This window comes from Medicago truncatula, chromosome 5 (assembly GCF_003473485.1).
Source record: "Medicago truncatula cultivar Jemalong A17 chromosome 5, MtrunA17r5.0-ANR, whole genome shotgun sequence".
Lineage (NCBI taxonomy): Eukaryota > Viridiplantae > Streptophyta > Magnoliopsida > Fabales > Fabaceae > Medicago > Medicago truncatula.
In genome coordinates, this window is record NC_053046.1 from 3,566,662 (window position 1) to 3,588,659 (window position 21,998).

At 34.9% G+C, this 21,998-nt stretch overlaps 4 protein-coding genes across 4 annotated transcripts; 1 reads left to right on the forward strand and 3 right to left on the reverse strand.

Annotated features, from left to right (window-relative positions):
* Window positions 1–2,034: 2,034 nt before the first annotated feature.
* Window positions 2,035–6,647, reverse strand: LOC11436300 (hsp70-Hsp90 organizing protein 3). The gene is made up of 7 exons (XM_003611212.4): window positions 5,593–6,647; window positions 3,531–3,819; window positions 3,309–3,394; window positions 3,002–3,225; window positions 2,837–2,903; window positions 2,614–2,673; window positions 2,035–2,526 (listed from the first exon to the last, which is right to left on the reverse strand). Exons 1-7 carry the CDS (start codon window positions 6,496–6,498, stop codon window positions 2,413–2,415), a joined length of 1,746 nt encoding a protein of 581 aa, XP_003611260.1. The 5' UTR covers window positions 6,499–6,647; the 3' UTR covers window positions 2,035–2,412.
* A 4,892-nt stretch (window positions 6,648–11,539) lies between these two features.
* LOC112421803 (uncharacterized) lies at window positions 11,540–12,559 on the reverse strand. Its single transcript, XM_024783571.2, has one exon. The coding sequence runs from the start codon at window positions 12,530–12,532 to the stop codon at window positions 11,912–11,914; it is 621 nt and encodes a 206-aa protein (XP_024639339.1). The 5' UTR covers window positions 12,533–12,559; the 3' UTR covers window positions 11,540–11,911.
* On the reverse strand, window positions 11,540–15,062 carry LOC11436826 (stress-induced-phosphoprotein 1-like). Its single transcript, XM_024783570.2, is given in 3 exon segments — window positions 11,540–13,033; window positions 13,036–13,119; window positions 14,743–15,062. Coding segments are annotated over 3 exon segments (690 nt in total). The 5' UTR covers window positions 14,935–15,062; the 3' UTR covers window positions 11,540–12,619.
* A 1,416-nt stretch (window positions 15,063–16,478) lies between these two features.
* LOC11429166 (NADH dehydrogenase (ubiquinone) complex I, assembly factor 6) lies at window positions 16,479–20,024 on the forward strand. Its single transcript, XM_003611215.4, has 2 exons — window positions 16,479–16,740; window positions 18,466–20,024. Exon 2 carries the CDS (start codon window positions 18,485–18,487, stop codon window positions 19,394–19,396), a length of 912 nt encoding a protein of 303 aa, XP_003611263.2. The 5' UTR covers window positions 16,479–16,740; window positions 18,466–18,484; the 3' UTR covers window positions 19,397–20,024.
* The last annotated feature ends 1,974 nt before the right edge of the window (window positions 20,025–21,998 follow it).

Genomic DNA, 21,998 nt, shown 5'->3' on the forward strand with positions numbered 1-21,998 from the left:
TCCTTTTCTCATGTAAACAAAAAATAAATAATCCCTATAAAATGTAAATATGGATTTAATGTGAATACACCTTTTTGAGGAACTAAATTTAAAACACATAATTTATTCTCTCCGGTCCTATTTATAAGAGAAATTTATATTAACAAAAGTTGATGTATTCGGTTAAAAATTTAGACCAGATACATTAATTTTTGTTGACTAAAATATCTCTTATAAATAGAACCAAAGGGGGTACGTAATTTTTTCGATTCTCTCCAGTAACTTTTTGGTGGGTTAGTTTATCTTTTAAAAAAAAACGTAAATGATATTTGATAGTTCATGAGATCTACCAGTACCCAAGACTTTGAAAAGTAATCATTAATAGTTTTCTTTTGTCTTTTTAAAATAAATATTTTTTTTCTAACTATACCAGAAAAGTACTAAAGTATTTTAAAGGAAGAGCTAAAAATAACAGAAATACACATGCACACAGAAACCTTACACTCACCATATATACATCCGGTTGGTAGAGTTTTATTGTATTTCCTCCCACCTTGGCTTCGTGTACGATTGCAACTCTGATGTAAGTTTTTGATGTGCAAATAACAACCCACTAAAAATAAAACATAAAGCATCATGTTTTGAGAATGCAGATGCGTTGAAAACTTTGTAAGATGATTTACCTAATCTAAAATGATTTGATATGTTATTACAACAATTAAGATAAAGGATGTTAAATAAAATCCGTAAGTCGTTAATCTTTATGGGTGAAAGAAAGGGAGGCTCGTGGCATGAAAAGATACTCATGAATTATGAAAAAACATCAGATCAAGCCATAAACTTAACAATAGTTGGAACATGTAACAAGAAGCGAAGTACATCGTCCATTCTTGGAGTCAAGAGTACTTTTTATTATTTATTATTGCGAAGAATAATAAATAAGAATTGGTTAGCATCGTTCTTTATCTTGAGTCATTGCGAAGAATTGGCTTAGATGAAAATAGTTGACCATGAGGGAAAAATGTAGATCTAGTTAGTACAATTTTCCTTATTTATTATTGTCTGCCCTGCATTATAATAATTATTTTGAAGAAAAAAATGCATTGAAATTTTTTCCTATAAAAAAACTACAAATAAAACGGATTCCTGCAACCCAAAAAATTGATTTCCTGTTATAACTCACGTTTTAGTAGCAAAATAAAATGCTGATGTGCTTATTCCTGAAATTTTTTCATTCATCTCCCTTTATATCCATCCTTTCAAACAGTGTAAAGTTGCAAATGCTAATTTATGTGATAGTATTCCGAGTGATTTGACTTTTTTTAACCCTTAATTTCATGAAAGAAAAAAAATAGACTGATAATTTGTAGTTTAACTCTGAACTCTATGAAACATTCATCTTAGGTTTGATTAAACACTTAAGCTCAACCACATAATTTAATTTGACAATATAAACTGGTCAGAATCAGTAAAACCCCTTGTCCAACTCAATTGATCAATACAACAACAATAACCAAACTTATCCCACTAAATAAGTACAGACTTTTTCACTGATGCTCTTATCATCTATTTTTTTTCTCCATTTATTGTTTTTGAACAATGAAAAAAAAAATTTGTTTTAAAAATTATATAAATATCATTACTCCTATCAAAAACCGACTCAAATTGTTCAATGATAAAAAAAAAAAAAAAAAAAAAAAAAAAAAAAGAAGAGGCCGGAAAACTGTCTTCGGCAAACAAAAGACACACTTTCCTAGTTGGGGCCTTCTCACTCAAGATATTTTATAGCTTGATTTTTTTTTCTTTTTTTGAATTATGAGGTTGATATCTCTATTAATATTTTAGACTTAATTTACCTCATAATAAGCAGCTCCACGTTATCGGATTCAACTTTCGTGTCGCAGTAAACTTAACTAAGTTGATAAAAACAATACATAATATATAAGGCCTGAAGTTCAAACCCCAAACACAAACTCAAGTTTCTCCGTTCTCCTTTATTCAACAGATGTCCTTCCACAGCAATACGACATAATTTCTATGTAATGAACCTTTTTCTTGCAAAAAGAGATGCGCATTATGTCTACAGAGACTCATCGCCTGTTACTACATTGTGCAATGAACGTTTGTATTTTAGTTCAACACAATCTAGCAAGTATCTCTTCTACAATCAAAGAAAATGATTTCCTAAATTTAGAGTGAAGTCATTAAACTGATACAGATCCAATTGAAAGCATGCACACGACATCAATTACTATGCAAAAATGAATACTTGAGTTTTTAAAAATTCTACGAATACACGAAAACAAAAACAAAACAAGTCAAAATTTCCCAACTATTGTACTTCCAATCCAATCTATTCCAATATCAAATCAAAGTCACAATAGGAATAATAGCCAATTGCTTTTTCGCAAGAGCTGCTATCTTCCATCAAATTTACTTCATCTGGACAATTCCGGCACTGATCAGCTTTTGGATCTTGTCCATCACACCCGGGTTCTTGGTATGTTCCTGTGCAGCCTTCGGATTTTCCTGGAAATCAACCAATACCTGCATACAAAGCCAACCATTATAAACACATCTTATTGCTGTGGTACATTATACACAATTATTATGCAGCCAAGAAAAAAAGCAAACCTGTCTCATAACAGGGTCTTGAAGGATGTTCTGAATCTCTGGATCTGACATTGCCTTAGCCTGAGAAATATTCAAAATACAGCATATATCATATATATCATATTTGAAATAAGTCAAATTTGAAATAAGGGTCCTGCTAACCGGTGCCCACCGGGGCACCCATTAGCATTTCCCTTCGAATAATAATTTCTAATTGCAAAGATTTTCACACTATATGACAAACCTGTCTCTCCTTCAACTCTTCAGGAGTTACATCTCCACGACTGGTTCTATTAATTTGCTTCACACAACTGAAATGGATATACATGGTTAAACATGATTTGCAGCCAAAAAAGGAAACTGGAAATATTAAACACATTGCAGGGATTTTAACCAATATGATATGTACCTTCGAACCCCTTCAAGCAATTCCTGGTTGTTTGCATCATGTTTCAACCCTTCCTGATATGTTTCCAAAGCCTTTTCATATTCTTTCATGAAAAACTGAACCGCACCCTTCCGAGTATAACCCTTGGTGAAGGTCGGATCAAGCTCAATACACTTCTCTGCATCCTTTAAACCTTCAGGCATTGCCCCCAGTTTTGTGTAACATGCAGCTCTGTTACTATAAGCCTGAAAGAAATGGAGTATTCCAACATGTTAGGATTCAGATAGCATAACCACAAGGACCACCTGAAATCAAAGAGTATTATTACCTTAGGATTTTGTGGGTTTCTTTTTATAGACTCTGTGTAATGCTTAATAGCTTCAGGATACTTCTGCTGCTTAAAGTATTCATTCCCTGCAAGACAAGGTTTTCATACATTAACACAGTCTACAAATAAGATTGGGTCAAAACGATAATGTGGAAATAGAGGCTAGGAGAAGGATGCTTGCAGGAAATGAAGAGCCTGGAAGATCAGACTAAGAGATAGTACCTTTTTCTCTCTCCTCATCAGCCAAATTTGGATCGAAGTATTCTTGTTGTTCTAGTTCTTTCTTGGCCTTCTCAGCTTCATTGAGTTTCTTCAGGGTGTCTGGGTTACGGTGCTCTGTAAGCGCTTTTTGGTAAGTCTCAATGACAGGTTCATAATCTTTAGAGCATTTTGCCGTTTTACCCATGGCAGTTCCTTTCCTTGTCAAAGCTCTTGCTATCATCTTGTAGTCTGCTCTTAACTCTCGTCCTCTTTCAACAGCCTTATCACAATCTTTTATGCAATCCTCATACTGAAAAGATTCAAAGAATATTTATCAGAATACATTACAGGAAAGAAGTGTCCCTTGACTTAACTTTAAAAAACCCTTAGATTTTTCTCTTCCTAATCCTATTTAAACACTCAAACCATAGTAAGATGTGACCAAGTTCTGTAACCATCAAACACTGAAACAAGCTTTAACAACAATACCGCTGTTATGTTTTGGATGCTAAGTGCAATAAGCAGGTATAATTATAGATCTTAAGACTTACACTTCATAAATATCTAATACTATTGGAGGATATGCCAAATACTCGGCTGGAAAATCAGAGTATTTTGCATATAATGGTATAACAACATAAAATCCTAAATTCTCAGCAGTCTTGAAAATATTATTGGGGTTGTCAAAGGGTCATTTAACTCCGGTGTGATTACATTCCACGATTACAGAATTTCTATGACATGCAGTTCATGATAATAAACCAAAGTCAACCTTCAGTACCAAGGTAGCTTTAAGACTTTGAATGGGAGACTGGAGAGATGGAGGGGACGGCGGAGGGCTTTGGGGTAGAGAATAGAGCATCTTTACTTTTTCTGGGAGAGTATTAAGGGATCGAAATGAAAATCTTATGAATGATTTTTTTTTTCATTTTGAAAGTCTAATAGAGAAAATAATGGATTTAAAAATTTATTCAAAATCGTCTATAACATCCTTCAAAGTCCACTCCCAGTGCATTTTTAAGTTCCCGCATATTATAGGGTTTTAGTCTATTGAAGAAAAATATGTCATGCAAGGTGAGGAGACTAGTCACTTCCCTTTTACTTCTTTTATCCAGAAAAATCTCTCCTTCATTCTCCTATAAACTCCCAATTAAAGCCTAAGGGTCTGTTGGAGAGATTATGAGGGAAGGGGAAGAGAAGGCTTTGGATAAAAGGGACGAAATGAAAATGGTAGAAAGGATAATCCCCCTAACTCGAATGGGCAGTTAATTTTTCTTTATAATACCAAATCCCTCCAAAATGGGAGAACTCAGACATTTGGAGGAGGGTTAGATAAATTCTTCAACATTTGGAGGAGGGTTTGATAAATTCTTCAAATCCGATACATATATCATAATAATACACTCAAAATTAAAACTATATTAATCCCAAACATTCATTTACAAGAATCTCTCAAATAAGGTGTAAAACCCCACTCTATAAATTGAGAGCATCATAGATATCAACGCATCACCCACAGACAAAAGTATATTTAATGACACACTTGGGAGATGATTTCCAGCTTTCATAAAACAATAGTTCTGTCTGACAGTAAGATGTATTATCACCACGTCAGGAACAAATCAAAATACTTGTCCCACATAAAAAACAAAATAATGTATTTTCATGGCCAATACATGATAGCCTTCTCAATTTGGTTCATAGACTTGATAGTACATCAATTCAATGGAATTCTCATGGGGTTTAATTGGAAATAGATAAAAGGACCAGTTTTGAGTAAAAGTTCACAACAGACTAAGTTAAACACTTGTTCACCTATGGAAAAAGTTGAATAGGTTAACACATTTTCACCTATGGGGTCAAACTAAAAAACACTGCACCTTTACATAGACAAGTTACAGTTTCACCATATACGATAACTAAGCAATTAAGCAGTAAAATTATAGTCAAATAACCTTAACAATGAAACTAGACTAAACTTAGATAAAACAATGCATAATAATAGAAGCAGAATGCATATACACACACACAGATACATATAGATAAATATTTGTCAAAAATATATAAATAGGAAAATTCATACCTTTCCCATTTCCAAGTATACAGCAGCACGGTTAGTGAGAAAGGAAACATCCTCATCATCCAATTCCAAAGCTTTCGAATAATGCTGAATCGCGGTATCAAAATCCTTCTTCTTATACGCAGCATTACCAGCCTCCTTTTCCTTCTGCGCATCAGCTTTCCTCTGCTTCACTTCCTTCTCCTCATCAGCCACCTCCATTGGCTCCGGTTCCGGCTCAGGCTCAACCTCCGGCTGCTTTGTCACCTCAGGTTCAGCAGCTCTCTTCCTCTCCGAGCTGGAAGGCATATCGGGCATATCCACATCATCACCACCTCTTCCAATTTTAACATTAAGCAAAACCCCAAAAGCTTGCATAACTCTTTGATCCTTCAAATACAAATTCAAATTATTGGGATCCTTTTGAATATCTTGCATCATCTTCACAAAATCAGGTTGTTGAAGATAAACCCTAGTTGTAGGATCAGCCGTGAGTTTCGCCCACATCTCTGGTCCAGAAAAGGCATCACCAAAGGGATTAGCACCCGGCGCAGAACGTGGCCTAGAAAAACTCGCCGCCGCGGCTTTTTGAGCATCGGCTAAACCTGATTTCAAGGGTTCATTATTAGGATCAATTTCTAACCCTTTCTTGTAAGCTGAAACGGCGTCATCGTATTGAGAAAGACCGAGATGAGCGGCACCGAGACGGCTGTAACCCTTTGACCAATCAGGTTTGAGTTCGACGGTTTTCTTGGCATCGGTTAAAGCGTCGGTGTAATTCTGGAGAGAAGCGTAAGCGGCGGATCGGTTGGAGTAGAGGACGTGGTTGGTGGGGGAAAGATCGATGGCTTCAGAGAAGTGACGGATGGCCGTTGAGAAATCGCCGGAAGAGAATGCTGCGTTGCCTTTGGCTTTAGCTTCGTCGGCCATGGATAGATCGAAAGGGTTTTGGGGATTTTGCGATAGGAAGAAGAAGAAAGGGATTTACTTTGTTGATTGGGACCGAGGAGAGTGAGTGAATTGAACAAGAGTGAAGAGAGAGAAAGAGTGGGTTAGGTTATATATATTAATTAATTGGTTCTTAACTAGAGAGTTCTACTAGGGTCTGGGGTTCTCGAATGTTCTTCCAATTATGCATATATTGCATAAGGGTGGGTGGGTGTTCATTGTGCGGGTAGACCCGTAAACCCGATAACATAAACCGATCCAATATGTTAATTACCCGAATCCGATCATTAACGGGTATAATATGAATTAAGCTACTACAATTTGTAAAAGTTTGGTTTGGGTATTGGTTTTTTTTTTTTTTTTTACTATTACTTTTCCCATCTGCCTCCTCGCGTGTTGTGCAAAATTTACTAAAATACCCCTGGTTCGGATTACTTATTCTGGACCAGATTGTTAGTTATTTTCGAAAACAGAAATCCAGACCAGATGTTATGTAACTTTATGTGTCTTTCTTTGATGTCAAAGGTCTCTATTGATCGTTATATGAACCTCACACAAGCTGCAATGCATTGCAATTGCAAGGTTCCTATGAACGGTCAACAATGACCATGACACCATCGACACCCCTAAAAAACTAAAAAACATTTGAAGAAAATGGAAGAAAAGAGGTGAAGTGAAGAATGAAGGAATTTGTTAAAGATGGAAGCATATTTATAGCCTAAAACAAGTCCTAGGTCATTAATACAGTCAATGAAAACGTGTTAGTGCTTGTAATCGTCCAAACCCACAATAACGGCTCCGAATCTTTCCGGAGTTTACATTCTGGAATGTCCTTAGCCCTACAGGAAGTGCCAACTTTTCTCTCGTTCACCACCATTATCGCATTAATCCGGAAAATATATTCCGGAAAACAGGTGTGCATTCCGAATTTTATATTTCGGAATGCATCAGTCATTGCCGGTGGTTTGCATCACACGTTTTTGTCGGTGGTCAAGTAAAAAAAACATGGTAAAATGCATTTTTTGACTGCATTTATGGCCTCCCAACTGTTTTTGACCCACCCCTCCCTATAAATAGTCTTCCAAACCCCACCATTTCTCACATCATCCTCTCCCACCCTCTCCTCCTCTTCTTCCTTCTACAACCATGGTTTTCCATCGTTGGCTTTTCATAGATAAGGGTCTCGTTGAAAACTTTCAAGGTTTGTATGAACGATCAATGAGGATGGAACCGCGCTGCAACGAAGTGCAGTTCATCTGAGGGTCATGTGGGTCAGTGTGGTTCTTAGCTTGGCCTGTCTGGGCGTAAGTTTGAGCACCCCTCATCTCCCTCAAGGGCATTGTTTTCTTCTTCCCGCCCTCCTCTTCCCCCCTCCCCCGGTTTTCCTCCAATAGGCAAACTACTGGTATGTCCCATCACATACCAGTGGTTAGGCTCTTAAGAGATTAGAATTAGGCTCATAGGAGATTAGAAATAGATTTAGGATCTTATGTAATAAGCTTAAAAAGCTTGAAAATTATTATAATGTATTGTTCATATAATAATAAAATGAGTTGTTTTTATGTTTGTGTCTTTTTATTTATGTTTTTTATTTTATTTTCATTTTATTTTACGAATTTTGAAGATTAAAATTGCAAAAGTTATGGTAAAACATTATTCTGGATTTTCAAATCCTGAAACATCTGCAAAATTCTAACAATGCAATCCGAAAAACGAAATCCGAACCAGGGGTAAAATTGGAAAAAAAAAATAGGGCGCGAGGAAAGGTATAAGGTGGGAAAAGTAATAGTTTTTTTTTTTTTTTTGTCGAAATTTGGATATTGGGTTTAAGCTTTTAGACCCGTAAATCTGTGAATCCGACTTGTTATCGCCTTACTGGTTAGTGTGAATTTATATAGGGTCATGTTAACTTGTGCCTTAAGGGCACAAGTTAACATTTCTCATTTATATATATTATTTTCAACCAAAAAACTAAGAAGTATATGTTATTTTTTTGTTTGAGTTTAATTTCTACCAAAAACAATTATGAGTCCAACCAAACCATAATTTTAATTAGAATAGATTCTTATTCCATATGCGATTTATTGAGATTAAAAAAAAATCTATCAAAATTATTAGTTTTTATTTTACACCCACAACCCATGAACCCAACCTGATCCAACTTGGTCACAATCATGTTGGTTCGGTTCGGGTTTGATAGCAAAAAATGCAAATAAGATGACAAACTCGATATGTTGAAAATTGAATGGGTTGGGTAATAGGTTTGATCAAACCCAACCCAACATGTGTGCATCCCTGGTTTTGTGATTCAAATGTTAGTTTTCCTTTTATCAATCTTACTCGTTATTTTAATTGGTAAAAAATAAAATTAAAGATATTTTTTTGACTTAAATACAATTTTGATCCCCTTTATTTTTAAATTTCTTAACTTTTGATACCATTGTTTCTAAAACCAACTTTTTGTCCCGCTATCTAGGAAGTCAACAAATATTTTTGTTTTCCCTCTCCTCTTTGCATGATGTACCTACTCATTAATGACATGGATCTTACATGGTTTGCATTAATTTAATCCTACTGTGTGCATGTCACAACATACATAAACAATTAAGATAAGAATTCACCACAGAGGAGAACTGGTTCACACACCTGTCAAATAGTATATGAATGGTCAAGTATCTTAGACCATCTCTAATGGGAGGGTCTTAATATTTTAAGACCCGTACCTATTAGGTACCCCTACTAGGGAGGAACTTTTTCGGGGTCTGGCTCTCATTTAAGACTTTCATTCTTAAGTGGGACCAACACCTTTTTAATATTAAAAAATTGATATCTAATAATTTAAAGTTATTGATAGTTGATTAATGGGTCCCATTTATGAAATTTGTGTGACATGCTGGATTGGAGGGATTGAGTTCTTATTAGATACTCCCTCCATCCCTATATCTAGGCACCTATTTTATTTTATTTTTGTCCCTAAATATAACCCTCTTTTCAAATTACTAGATGCATTTATTATTTTTTTCCTAAACATACCCTTAATAAATACTACTAACTTATCTTGAAATATGAAAAGTCAAATTTAATACACATACAAACAAAGGACAATTTGGTAATATTAACACACAAAATAGACACATTAATTATACCAACAATTTTTCTTAAGAAATGTGAAAAAACAAAAGGGGTTTACATTTAGGACGGAGGGAGTATTACTATTATAAAACTATAAATGAGTGATGTGTAAAAATGGGACTCATTTAAGTACCCAAAACTTATGTCTCCATTATCGATGCTCTTACCCTTGGCAAAATGTACCACAACAATGCAAATGTTAACATATGGTGTGGCAGCAGATGTGGTCGATGAATACATCAAAATAGGAAGTAGTACAACATTGGATCTCAGACGTGGACAAAATATCTCATAAGCAATTGGTTGATTTGATTAAAAGTGAAGAGTACAAAAGCATCACGTACCTTTGGTATTGGAACCTTGGATTTAGCTTTGCACGTGGCTTAAGACCATTGAACAATGATGTTGATGTTTTAAATTTCATCGAGGATATCAGCGGTTTTAACGTGGCAGATGTTTATGTGAAGCATTCAGTTGACAACCCTATTGTTAAGGAAGAAGAGATTATTGCTCTTAAAAAATGTAACGAGACTGATTTTGCCATTGGAACGGAGAGCGACGACGAAAGAATCAATGGTGTTGAGGTTGAGTTTCAGAATGAAGAAGGTGTGAGGGTAGATGCAAATGAGATTGAAGTTGAGGTTCAAAATGAAGGTGTGGGACTTGAAGATGAAGTTAATCCTCAGGTCCATGATGGAGCTAATGTTAAGGGTCAAATGAACGATGATGTTGACTTTGTTCCTAGTGGGGAAGATAGTTATAGCGACTTAGAGGATAGCATTGAGTCTTATGAAATGGATTGGAAACTGTACTTCCAGAGGAATTAATCAAAACACTAATGATGATGGTACACAAACAACTCCCACACATTTTGGGGATTTTGATGACGAAGGAAATGGTGACTTTGATCAATTAAACACTCCTTCAAAGAGTGATGATGAAGAAGGTATTGAAAAATTTCCATTATTTAAGCCTGGTGATGGAGTTAGGTTTCAGATAGGCTTGAGGTTCAACAACAAGAAGATGACTAGGGAGGCAATCAAGGAGTATGCAATGTTTGAATAAGAAAAACATTTTTATGAAACAAAATGATACAAAATGAGGATAAGTTAGTGGGTTGGAAACCAATTTTGTCAAATTGCTATAAGGAATGATCACACATGCCAACGACACATAAAAATCATGAACAATAAATGTGAAATTTTATTTAAGGCATGTGAGACACTTAATATGGTTACTACTTTCGATCATAGTTTAAACACAGATAAATATGCAATTTTATTTAAAGCATGTCGAACATTAATTTGAGACATGTAGACACCAAGTGTGCTGTGAGAGACTAACTCCGTCTATTAGACTCAATCAATTAGTGCACGAACAATATTTAATATGAATATTATTTATCAATTGTTAAACCTTGAAATAGTCAAGTATAATTGAATAAATTACCTTTTTACCTTTGCATATTTTGGTTTCACATAACCTGTCTTAATATATTTCCAACAACTAACATCATATTAATCGAAATTTGAAGAAAAAAAGAATTTAAAACACGTATGACCAATAAAATAGCTATATTTACGATCAAATTTGTGACATGAACTACAACTAAATTACTCTCCATTTAACCACCAATCGAGCTAGGCATAAAAATGTTTAAAAGAATTTGACTACCAAAAATATATTTAAAGTGAAAAAGATTTGAGAACCTAATATAGGATCTAAAAAATTGGGGGCCTAAAGCAAAGCACTTCAGGTGACGAATTTATTTATTTATTTATTTATTTTTTGACGGGGTAGGTGACGAGTGTAATGACCTGAAAATCTTCCTTAACAGTCAATTCTCATTCCGAATTCTAAAGATGCCTACCATTACAAACAAGAAAAGGACTAAATCAAACACATGTGTACTTTGATAAATAATAAAAAGCAATAGAAAACACAAGGTTTTATTACAAGTTTAAATCATCACTCGTCTTCATAATGAGCAAGGATACATGATAATACCAATAGCCAGACTAACTAACTAAACAAACATGCATCAGGTGTTTCCAACTCTAAACTAAATTTGATAAATAAATTAAAACAACCTCGCAAAACTTCACATGTATGTCCAGGTCCAATAGCCAATGTACTGATTAGAAATATAAATGTTTGTTTTTCGGTTTTGCCCAAGTATGACAAAACTAAATAGGAAATGAAGCTAAACTGTTGGTATGAAGAAATACGTCATGAAAACCTTCAGGAATGCCCTCTATCTTTGTCAATCGTCTAGTCTTGACATTGTAACCAAAATGGATTTTTTAAAGTATGTAGCTGACTTTTCTTTTGTAGGGAAACATAATTGAAAGATAATTTGTTCATTCATCCCGAAAAGAATGGATATCAATATCATTTTAGTATCATTAACTGATAGCTGGCCGCAAGCAACCACATAATCAAAGAGTACCATCTCGTGATAAAGTGACCATTTTCCTGAATTGATATCCAAAATGTAAATTTGAAATGTTTTAATGGGATCTTCATGCACAATGCAAGAAAGGTGATTTCCCATCCATAAATACTCCACATCTAGATAGCGACACACCCGTAGAGGGGGAAGTGGATATTCTCTGACAATAACTTCCTTGTCAACATCCATCACAATCACTGATTCCTTTAGTATCCAGTAAAGATCATTGCCACCACTATAAACTGGTTTTTTGAAAAAATATTTCTCATTGAGAACTTTTGGTCTAGCCACTATCTCTTTCCAAGAGTTATCTATTCCAATTTTTAGCACATAAAAAAGAACCCAATCGACGCCTGAAACCTTTCTAATGTCTACAAAGAACAACTTGAATATGGAAGAGTGAGGAACACGTGCTAAAGTTAAACTGTCCATAGTTAATGATTCTTGACTGGGTAAACGAGGAACTCTAAGGCGGCACTTGAGGATGGGGTTCAAGACAAAAATTTGTTTAGGAAAATTCTAAAACAACAATATGCCATCACAAGTACTCCTTAAACTTCCCATGCCTGAATATGTCCCCAAATCAATCCTTTCAAAGTGACCATTTAAATCATCTTTAATATCCAAGAAATAATAACTCATTGACTTATTTTCAACTAAAAGACCAGGTTTAGAATGTGTGCATTGTTGAATTGCAAAATTTGAGCTATTAATAATAGTAGCCCATGATTTGCAAACGTACCTTGCAGAAGTAAGCAAGCTCTTGAGAGAAACCCGACTAAGGATATCAATAACCAAGTCTTCAGAGAGAAGCAGCAGCTGTGAAATCACTATAGACTTCTCACTATTTGACTCCAACTTCATAACATTCTTCTTCACATGATCTTTAGAGCATTTTTCCGTGTTGCCCAAGGCAGTCCCTTTCCTATTCAAAAAGCTCTTGCTATCATCTTGTAGTCTGATCTTAGTTCCCTTCCTCCTTCAACAACCCTATCACAATCTTTTATGCAATCCTTGTACTGAAAAAATTCAAGGAATATTTGTCAGTATGCATATCATAGGGAAGAACTGTCCCTTTACTTGCATAACTTTTAAAAAAAATACTGAAATTTTGCTCCCTTAAATTTTGTTCTTCCTAATCTTATTCAAGCACTCAAACCATGGGCAAATTTGACCAAGTTCCGTAACCACCAAACACTTTTTTTTAAGCATAAGTGGGTGCAGATGGAGAACCAACTGCAACACCTAGATTTATAAATATACAAAAGGAAACAAGCACAAAAGGAGAGGGGGGACGAGGACCTAATATACATCTTAAGACTGATGTGATGTTTATGGCAACAAAACTGATGAGATGTTTATGGCATGCTAATTGTGAAAGCTGACTAAATAAAGCTTAATATACATCTTAAGACTTACCCATCATAAGTAACTAATACCTTGGAGGTCACCAAATACTCTTTCTGGCACATCAAAGTTTTTTGCATATACAGGTAAACTATATAACATGTCACATTCCTAACAACTACTATGATTAGATTCCACAACTACTGAACTTTTAAGACATACTGTCCACGATCAAAAACCAAAGTCAACCTCCAGTACCAAGGTTTGAGCCCTAAGGCTTAGTGTGGGAGGCTAGAGAAAAACGAAGAGAAGGGTGGAGGGCTTGGAGGGAAGGGGAAAGTGGAGACATAGGAGAATCCTTCACTTTTTTTGGGAGAGTACTATTCGAGTGTGTTTGGATAGGGGAATGTTTTGAGGGAATGTAATGTTTTGAGGGAATTCAACTACTTTAAGGTGAATTCTATTGCTTGAATTAAGGTATTGGGAGAATCCTTCATTTTGGAAGTATCATTAAGACAATACAACAACAACAACCAAGCCTTATCCCATTAAGTGGGGTATCATAAAGACAATAATGGATTTAAAATTTATTCAAAATCCTCTAAAACCCTCAAAAGCCCTCTCCCAGTGCATTTTTTGAGTTCCCATATATTGAAGAGTTTTAGTATAATGAAGTAAAAAGAAAATGCCATGCAAGGTAAGGAGACTACTGTCACCATTACCCTTTACTTCTTTTCCTTTATCGAGAAAACTCACACCTGTTTGGGAGTTTATGAAGGAAGGGGAAGGGAATGCTTTGTTTGGATAAAAGGATGGAGGAAAGGATAGTCCCCCGACTTGAATGGGGAGTTTATTTTTCTTTATAATACAAATCCCTCCAAAATGGGAGAACTCAATTATTGTATTGGACGAGGGGGATTTTGAAGGTTTAGAAAAACTCTTCAAATCCAATTAATATCGTTATTAGTTATAATACTCTCAAACAAAAAATAATACTAATCACAAACATTCTTTACAAAAATACACTCTCAAACAAGGTGTAAAATCTCAATCTATAAATTGAGACTATCCTAGATATCGACGGTTTACCCACAAATAAAGGTATATTTAATCACAGACTTAGCAGATTATTTCCAGCTTTCATAAAAAAATAGCTCTGTCTAATGTTAAACTGTATTATTATTTATTTGTGTTCTAATGCATACAACTTGTCTTAATTTCAAGTAAATAGAAACGAACAGAAAATTCACATACCTAAATAAATACATAAATATGTAGGCAAAAATCATTCATACCTTTCCCATTTCCAAGTACACAGCAGCATCGTTGGTGAGAAAGGACACACCCTCATCATCCAATTCCAAAGCTTTTAAATAATGTTGAATAGTAGTATCAAAATCCTTCTTATACGCAGCATCACCAGCCACATTTTCTTTCCGCACCTCAGCCTTCCTCTGCTTCACTTCCTTCTCCTCATCGGTCTCCATCGGCTCCGGCTCCGGGAAGGGCTTCCTTTGTTGTTCGGGACTGAGAGTAGATTCAAGAGATGATGAAGAGTGGGTTAGGATAACTAGAGGGTTTTACTAGCGTACGGGGTTTGGGGTTAAAGATTATCAATTTTGTGCTCGAATTATTGGAATAACTAAAAAAGAAATGATATTTAAATAACCATTTTAAAAAAAAACTGTGACAACTTCCTTTTTCATACTCATATTATGTTTTTACTTTCTCTCTATTGATTTGGTTTTTTTGTCAATACTAGACATGACAACAAAATCCATACTCGCGGTTCCCGCCCGAACCAAATCCAATTTGACGGGTTTTCCCGTTTTGACTGGGTTTGGGTATGGGTATGGATTTTCTCCGATTTCAAAACACGAATAACAGGTATATAGGTACCCTACTCCGAACCCATATCCATACCCGTTCCAAATGTAAAAAATTACTTTATGTTGATATGTATGTTATTTTGTTTGATAATTGTCATGTTAATAAAAACTATCATTGATATTTAAAGGATCAACTAAATCATTCCGTCTAACAAATGTTAAAGTGAGCATATTGTTGGATAATGTATTACAACATTGCTCTTGGGAATGCAAAAACTTCTATTTTTTATTAAAAAAATTATTCGATACGGGGATGGGGATGAGGTGGGGATATCCGAACCCGTCGGGGATGAGATTCAATTTCTCATCCCCGTTGGATATGGGTAGGGTAACGGGTAAGTATATGAGAATCGGGTATGGGGACGGGAAGGTAAAACCCGTCCCCACCCCGCCCCATTGCCATGCCCAATCAATACCTCATTTTCTTTGTAAAATTTTGGTTGTCTCAAAAGTTGTCACTCAAGTGGATGTTCAAATAACACAACTCTAACTTAAATGTCCTTGAATTGTATAAATTTCGATCAATTTTGTATTCTATCAAGTGTAAACGTGGATTGTCACTCAGATGTCATGTATATATGGACACAAATTTTTTAAGTTTGACTAAAATTATTTATAAGTATATAGATATTGCACTTTCATATTATACGATACTATTACCTTTTTTTAGACCAAACTATACTTTTTTTTTTTTTGCTTATTTTTATATATTTATACATTGTTATTTTGTCGATGTTACTTAGAAAGATAAGAATTTATATTATTATTTTTTGAATGATATTATATTTCTTATATCATTGGTGACATTAAAAATGATAATTATAATTTATTACAATATTAAAGTGTAAAATATATATTATTTATACTTTTTTTGAAATATATATTATTTATACCTGTAATTTTATCTTCTATATTATATATATAAAAAAAATAGATTGTGTTTAAAGCGACTTTTTCTCGTTTTAAGTATACTATTTGTGCTACGAATCACACATGCTATAAATAATATACTTTATCTATATTATGGTCATGTTTGGATATACACAGCTTATTTGTGATTCACAGCACAAACACTTATCATGATAAGCACTTACCTATAAGCTATTTGACCTTTTTTTTTTTTTTTTTTTTTTTTCCGAGTCTTTTCAAAGAAAAAATGTATCTTTTTAGGAATAAATTGGAAAATGGGGAGCCTTTAAGCATATATACTATAGGGGGGTGAATTGAGAAATTTTCGGATTCAAATCACAACAGAAAATACAAAATCCACTTCCGTTGGAGAAGCCTACTGTATGTTAGATCGGAAACAAGTTGGATTGGTGTCGCACTCAACTCAACTCGCCGGAAAAACTCAGCCGGAGTTGCTCGTCGGCCGCCACAAACACTGACGAAATCATCAACCAGGTTTTCCTTTTCTTCTTCTTTCAATTTCATGTAACGAACGTGATGATACGATTCCAACACGATTCGTGGCCACGATAGCCGCTCCTACAATTCCAGAATTACGGTGCAATAGAAATTAAAATTATAGCTTAGTTCCGGCGAAATTGACAAAATGCAGCACTTTGTACGCTTAGTTCTGTCTCGTGAACTCTAGAATAACTTATAGCTTATACAAAAATAATTTAACTTTATTTTCTCTTTGGGTATAGAAATAGCTTATAGGTAAGTGCTTATCATGATAAGTGTTTGTGCTATGAATCACAAATAAGCTGTTTATATCCAAACATGACCATATGCATACATTCATACAAGATCAACCAACAATGCAAACTTAGATATCAGATTATTAACTAAGTACTTGGCACATGTTTCTATCCAATTGCATAGCCATAGCATTAAAGAAACAAATACCTTTTTAATTTTTATATCACTATCGCTTCGAATCTTGCTGTCCTAGCATGTTGCATCTCAATATAACATGGTTTGAACTTTTTGCATTTGATGAAATTGTTGTTATAACTCTTTTTTGCAAAGGAAAAACCCTTGTGAAGTGCATTTTCTTATCCACATTGTTACCTGCATGATAATGAAAGATTAACATAATTATTTTGTGGAGTTTTCTTTTTTCCCCTTTAGCATATTACCGAAGCTGAATTCCCAATTAGAGTAATTAGGTGTTGGTTTTGATTGTTGTAGCACTTCTTTTCTCGAAGGGCCAATCGCAATGTTATAGATATACAAAACAAAGGGAAAATTTGAGGGTTAACTTACAACCTATGAAATTTAGGGCCATTTGACTTTGTGAAAACATTGTCTATTTTCTTCATTTTTTTAATATTTATGTTAGTTTTACTTTTTTTTTTTGGTTTTTTAACCCTCCGGTTCTCAGGGGAAAGGACCTTGGTTATCCCGAGTTCGGCCAGGAGGTAAGTAAAGTCTGGGCAAGAATTGTTCCACCAAGGAATCGAACTCAGGTTCACCTGAACAATTCGTCCGTGGAGCTCATTAACCACTCGAGCTCAATTACTTGCTTCGTCGTATTAGTTTTACTTGTTAACAAGAAGAAAAGAGACTGTTGAAGTAAAACAATTGTCTTGCATTTTCCACATTTATAGTCTTGTGTTAGTTTTACTTGTTTCAGAGTAGGTTATAAGTTACATTTGAATGTATGTGCAGAACTAGTTTATTTATAGTACAGTTTTAGTGGGTACTAAAACCAGTCCTCAAAGTAACTTTTAGGAGCATTTTACTTTGTGAAAACATATTCTTTTTTTTTTTTCATTTTCTAAAATTTGTGTTAGGTTTACTTGTTAGCAAGTTAAAAAGAGACTCTTAGAGTGAACAATTGTCTTGCATTTTCAAAAACAATGAAAATGTCAAAAAAATTATTTTCATTATTTTATAAAATGCATTTCCCTAACTAGCATTTTATATTATCTCCATCACAATGAGTCCTCTCTTTAGAAACTTTTTTATCTCTTCGTTAACAAATAAAACTAACACAAATTTTGAGAAATGAAAATAGAATTTTTTTCACAAAGTAGACGAGTCGTTAAGTTTATAAATATGGTAACAAGTTATGCTTGTGTAGCTACATTATATCTGTGTGTATAGTGAAATGTATTGGCGATTTTTTTAAAAAAAAAAATATGGTAGGGTTGTGATTGATGTAACTTTCATCTGCAGGCACTAACGCGAGGATTTAATGAGTGGCGGTTCTGCATCTAGTAACTTAAGGCAAGCTCTCTCCTATTGCGTACAACAAGTGCGAAGTTATGATTACCATCACTATCTCTGCCTTCTTGAATTGCCTCCATCTATGCGGAAGGCTGCATTTACACTCCGTGCCTTGAATGTTGAAACAGCTAGAGCTATGGATGTTGCTTCAGATCCCAGGATTGGCCTTATGCGCCTTGTCTGGTGGCAGGAAGCGATAGACAAATTGTTTGCCAATAAATTAATTGAACATCCAACAGCGCTGGCCCTGTCAAGCGTGATAGCAGAGACCAAAATTAGTAAGACATGGTTGAAACGATCCGTTGAAGCCCGGATCAACGATGCAAGAAGAGAGGCTACCGACATTCCAGAAACTATGGAAGAATTGGAGAAATATGCCGAGAACACGGTATCTACTATGTTGTACTTGACACTTCAAGCTGGCGGTATCACGTCTACTGCAGCTGATCATGCAGCCTCACATATTGGCAAGGCTAGCGGTATTCTTTTGCTCCTTAAATCGCTACCTTATCATGCTGGTCACAACCGACATTTTTCTTACATTCCAAGGGCAATAGCATCCAAACATGGGCTAATTTTTAAACAGGAAGGTCAAGGAGAGAGATGGGTGGATTCTCGTGAGGGTCTGTGTGAAGCAGTTTATGAAATGGCATCAGTTGCCAACGCACACTTAGAAAAGGCACGTAAATTAGCTGGGAGTGTGCCTGCTGAGGCTGTTCCAGTGCTCCTGCCAGCTGTGCCTGCTCAGGTTCTCTTGGATTCCCTACGCCGGGTGCAATTTGATGTGTTTGATCCAAGGCTAGCACGAGGGGTGCTGGGAATACCACCTTTGTGGTACCAGCTTCAACTCAAGTGGACTTCATGGAGAAGGAAATACTAAACTAGTTTAGTTACCTTGATGTTAATCAACCTTGGGGGTCTTGAAATTTTTTCATGTGTGTTAATTGTTTAATAAGTTTATTGGACCATGTAACAGAAACTAGAATCTAGCATATGCACTAATTGTGATGTGCAATGTATCTTTTTAAAATGAGGCCTGGGTTATTTAAAGGCCAACACAATTGTATTTGAGCATACTTAACATGATTTTCTGCTCATAATTTAAAGAAAACACAACACGATTTTAGTGTACCAAAATCATGATAAGCACTTGTGCTATAAGCTGCAAATAAACCAATCCAAACAGGCCCTAAGACAAGCTCAAGTCTTCAACTGCTCTTTACAGAAAGAGCGGCACAGTGCCTAGAAGAGATGGTATGGTATCTCCTTGTGATTTTCTGCGGCAAATTATCGAGCTTCCCTGTTCCAGTGTTCCTCATTGTGCTGGCTCTGATTTTTGGTGGTCACATGAAATGAAACACATCTATGTCCCTGTAAACTATTGTTTAGGTAATTTTTTCTTCATATCTTTCTCTTTGATTTTCTTGCTTTTAATGGTCATGAAATATACATGACAACAACACAAACATATTGTAATTTTTAATGGAAATAAAACATTTTTTTTCATCTCAAGTTGTGTTGTGTGACTGATACATTAAAAAAATCAGATGCTCATTAACAATACTTGTCCAAACTCATTGGTAGAGTTCGCTAGAAGACAAGCTAATGTAGTGGTCCATAATTTGGCTGAGTGACTACATATACAGCTAATCCTCAAGTTTTTGATGTTGTTCCACATTGTTTTCATGATATTATCCTTAATGAAATGATAAAAACAAAGCAAAAAATGAAGAAAAAATAAAAATCAATGGATTCATCTTGACTGTGGATGTATCTGATTCTTCAAAAGATCCATGCAAGGATCTGAAACATTTAATAGTTGCTTGAAATTATTGACAAAACATTTTCTTTCCCGTTTGTTCTTGGTCATATGTAATTATATAACTAAATTTGGAAAGGGTTTTATATTTACCGAACAATATTCCATAATTAGAGGCAAAGCTTGATGGAATGTTTGAGGATCTTGCTTTGGTAGGTCCAAGATGACAATTGGATAGCATGTGAGACGTTTACTTCACTTCTGTGCCAGTTACAATCAAACCAAACCACCCCATAAAATAAATATACAATAGAATCAAACCACAAAAAACCATCAAGTTTGCATTCACTGTGCTCTTCTTTACCATGATTTTCATTCTTTTTTTCTTTTCAGATGAAATTATGAAAGCATTAAAATAACGTTTTGTTAAAAATTTATTGAGGTTAACAGCATCAGTACCCACGATGAATAATAATATTTCATAATTTTATTGGATAACTGCACAAAACTTGATCCCGAAGCATAGGCATCCATTTGAATGGTTCACATTCTCTAGCTGTGGTAACAGCCAGAATTCTAACTAAAAACAGAAAGCATGCTATAAATGGTATAACAGTTGGGGGTCCATAAATAAAACCGGTCTGCACTAAAATTTTCAGACTAAATATAATGATCTTTATTTTGAACATCAATGGAAAATTTAATTATACGTAAACTATTCAGTTTTATGTCTCTGTTGGAGTACTCTAGGCTTGAGCCCCTTTTTGTTAAGAAAAAAAGACATTGTATAAGGAGAAGTATCTCATCCGCATTCCTTAGCATATGGTCGGTTGGTGGGCCAGGCTCGTGGGTTTATATTAGATTACCATTATAATAATGGGTTTGAGTTTTGACATTGATACATTTCAATACTGTACAAATATATACTGTAGTAGTAATTGTTTAGTGTCGTAATATTATTTTGGACCAACCAAACCAGAGACAGCGTGAGGTTACTCCAACAGAATAACAATTATTATTTCTCTAGAAACCTTTAATTCTATTGTCTTGTCTGGTAATAATATATTTGTACTTTTTGAGGGTCACCTGCAACTGCAATAATGTTGTGGAGTGGAGTGGTGTGGTGCATTCTTCAGATTGTTTGGCCGCTCGGTAATTCAGTGAGCCGTTTCCCTCTGGGCTCAATAGCGTCGAAGACCTTTTAGGTTTACCGGAATTGTGTTTGGTATTAATCTGTTTGTTCATCCATCCGGTCATTAGAGTGCCTTCGTCCTTTAGGCTCGATTCTCGGAGATTGTGCTTGGTATAAAGTTTTTTGGTCCATTAATATTATATAGAGCTAATGTCGCACAAATATAGACGAGTGAATATAATCTGATGATAAATTGATTAAGTTAAGGAGCACGTCTTGCCCTAAATTGAGATCTCTCATCTTTATACTCGTTTACTCTTCTACTATATTATGTCTACTCTGACTTTGACATCAAAGTGCCTTTTGTATGTACCTCTTCTCTCGTCAGACACCACGCATCTTCACTAAAGCTTCATTATCTTCAACCTCCCAAAAATTGATTTGATTTATTAGACAAGTAGACAACAAAAATAACATATTGAAAGATTGATGCAAAATAACAAAAATTAAATACTCTAAGATTTTTTTTGTGGAGAAGTAGAGTTTCTGAGGTTCGAACCTCGACCCTTGCATATTATATGCAATATTTCT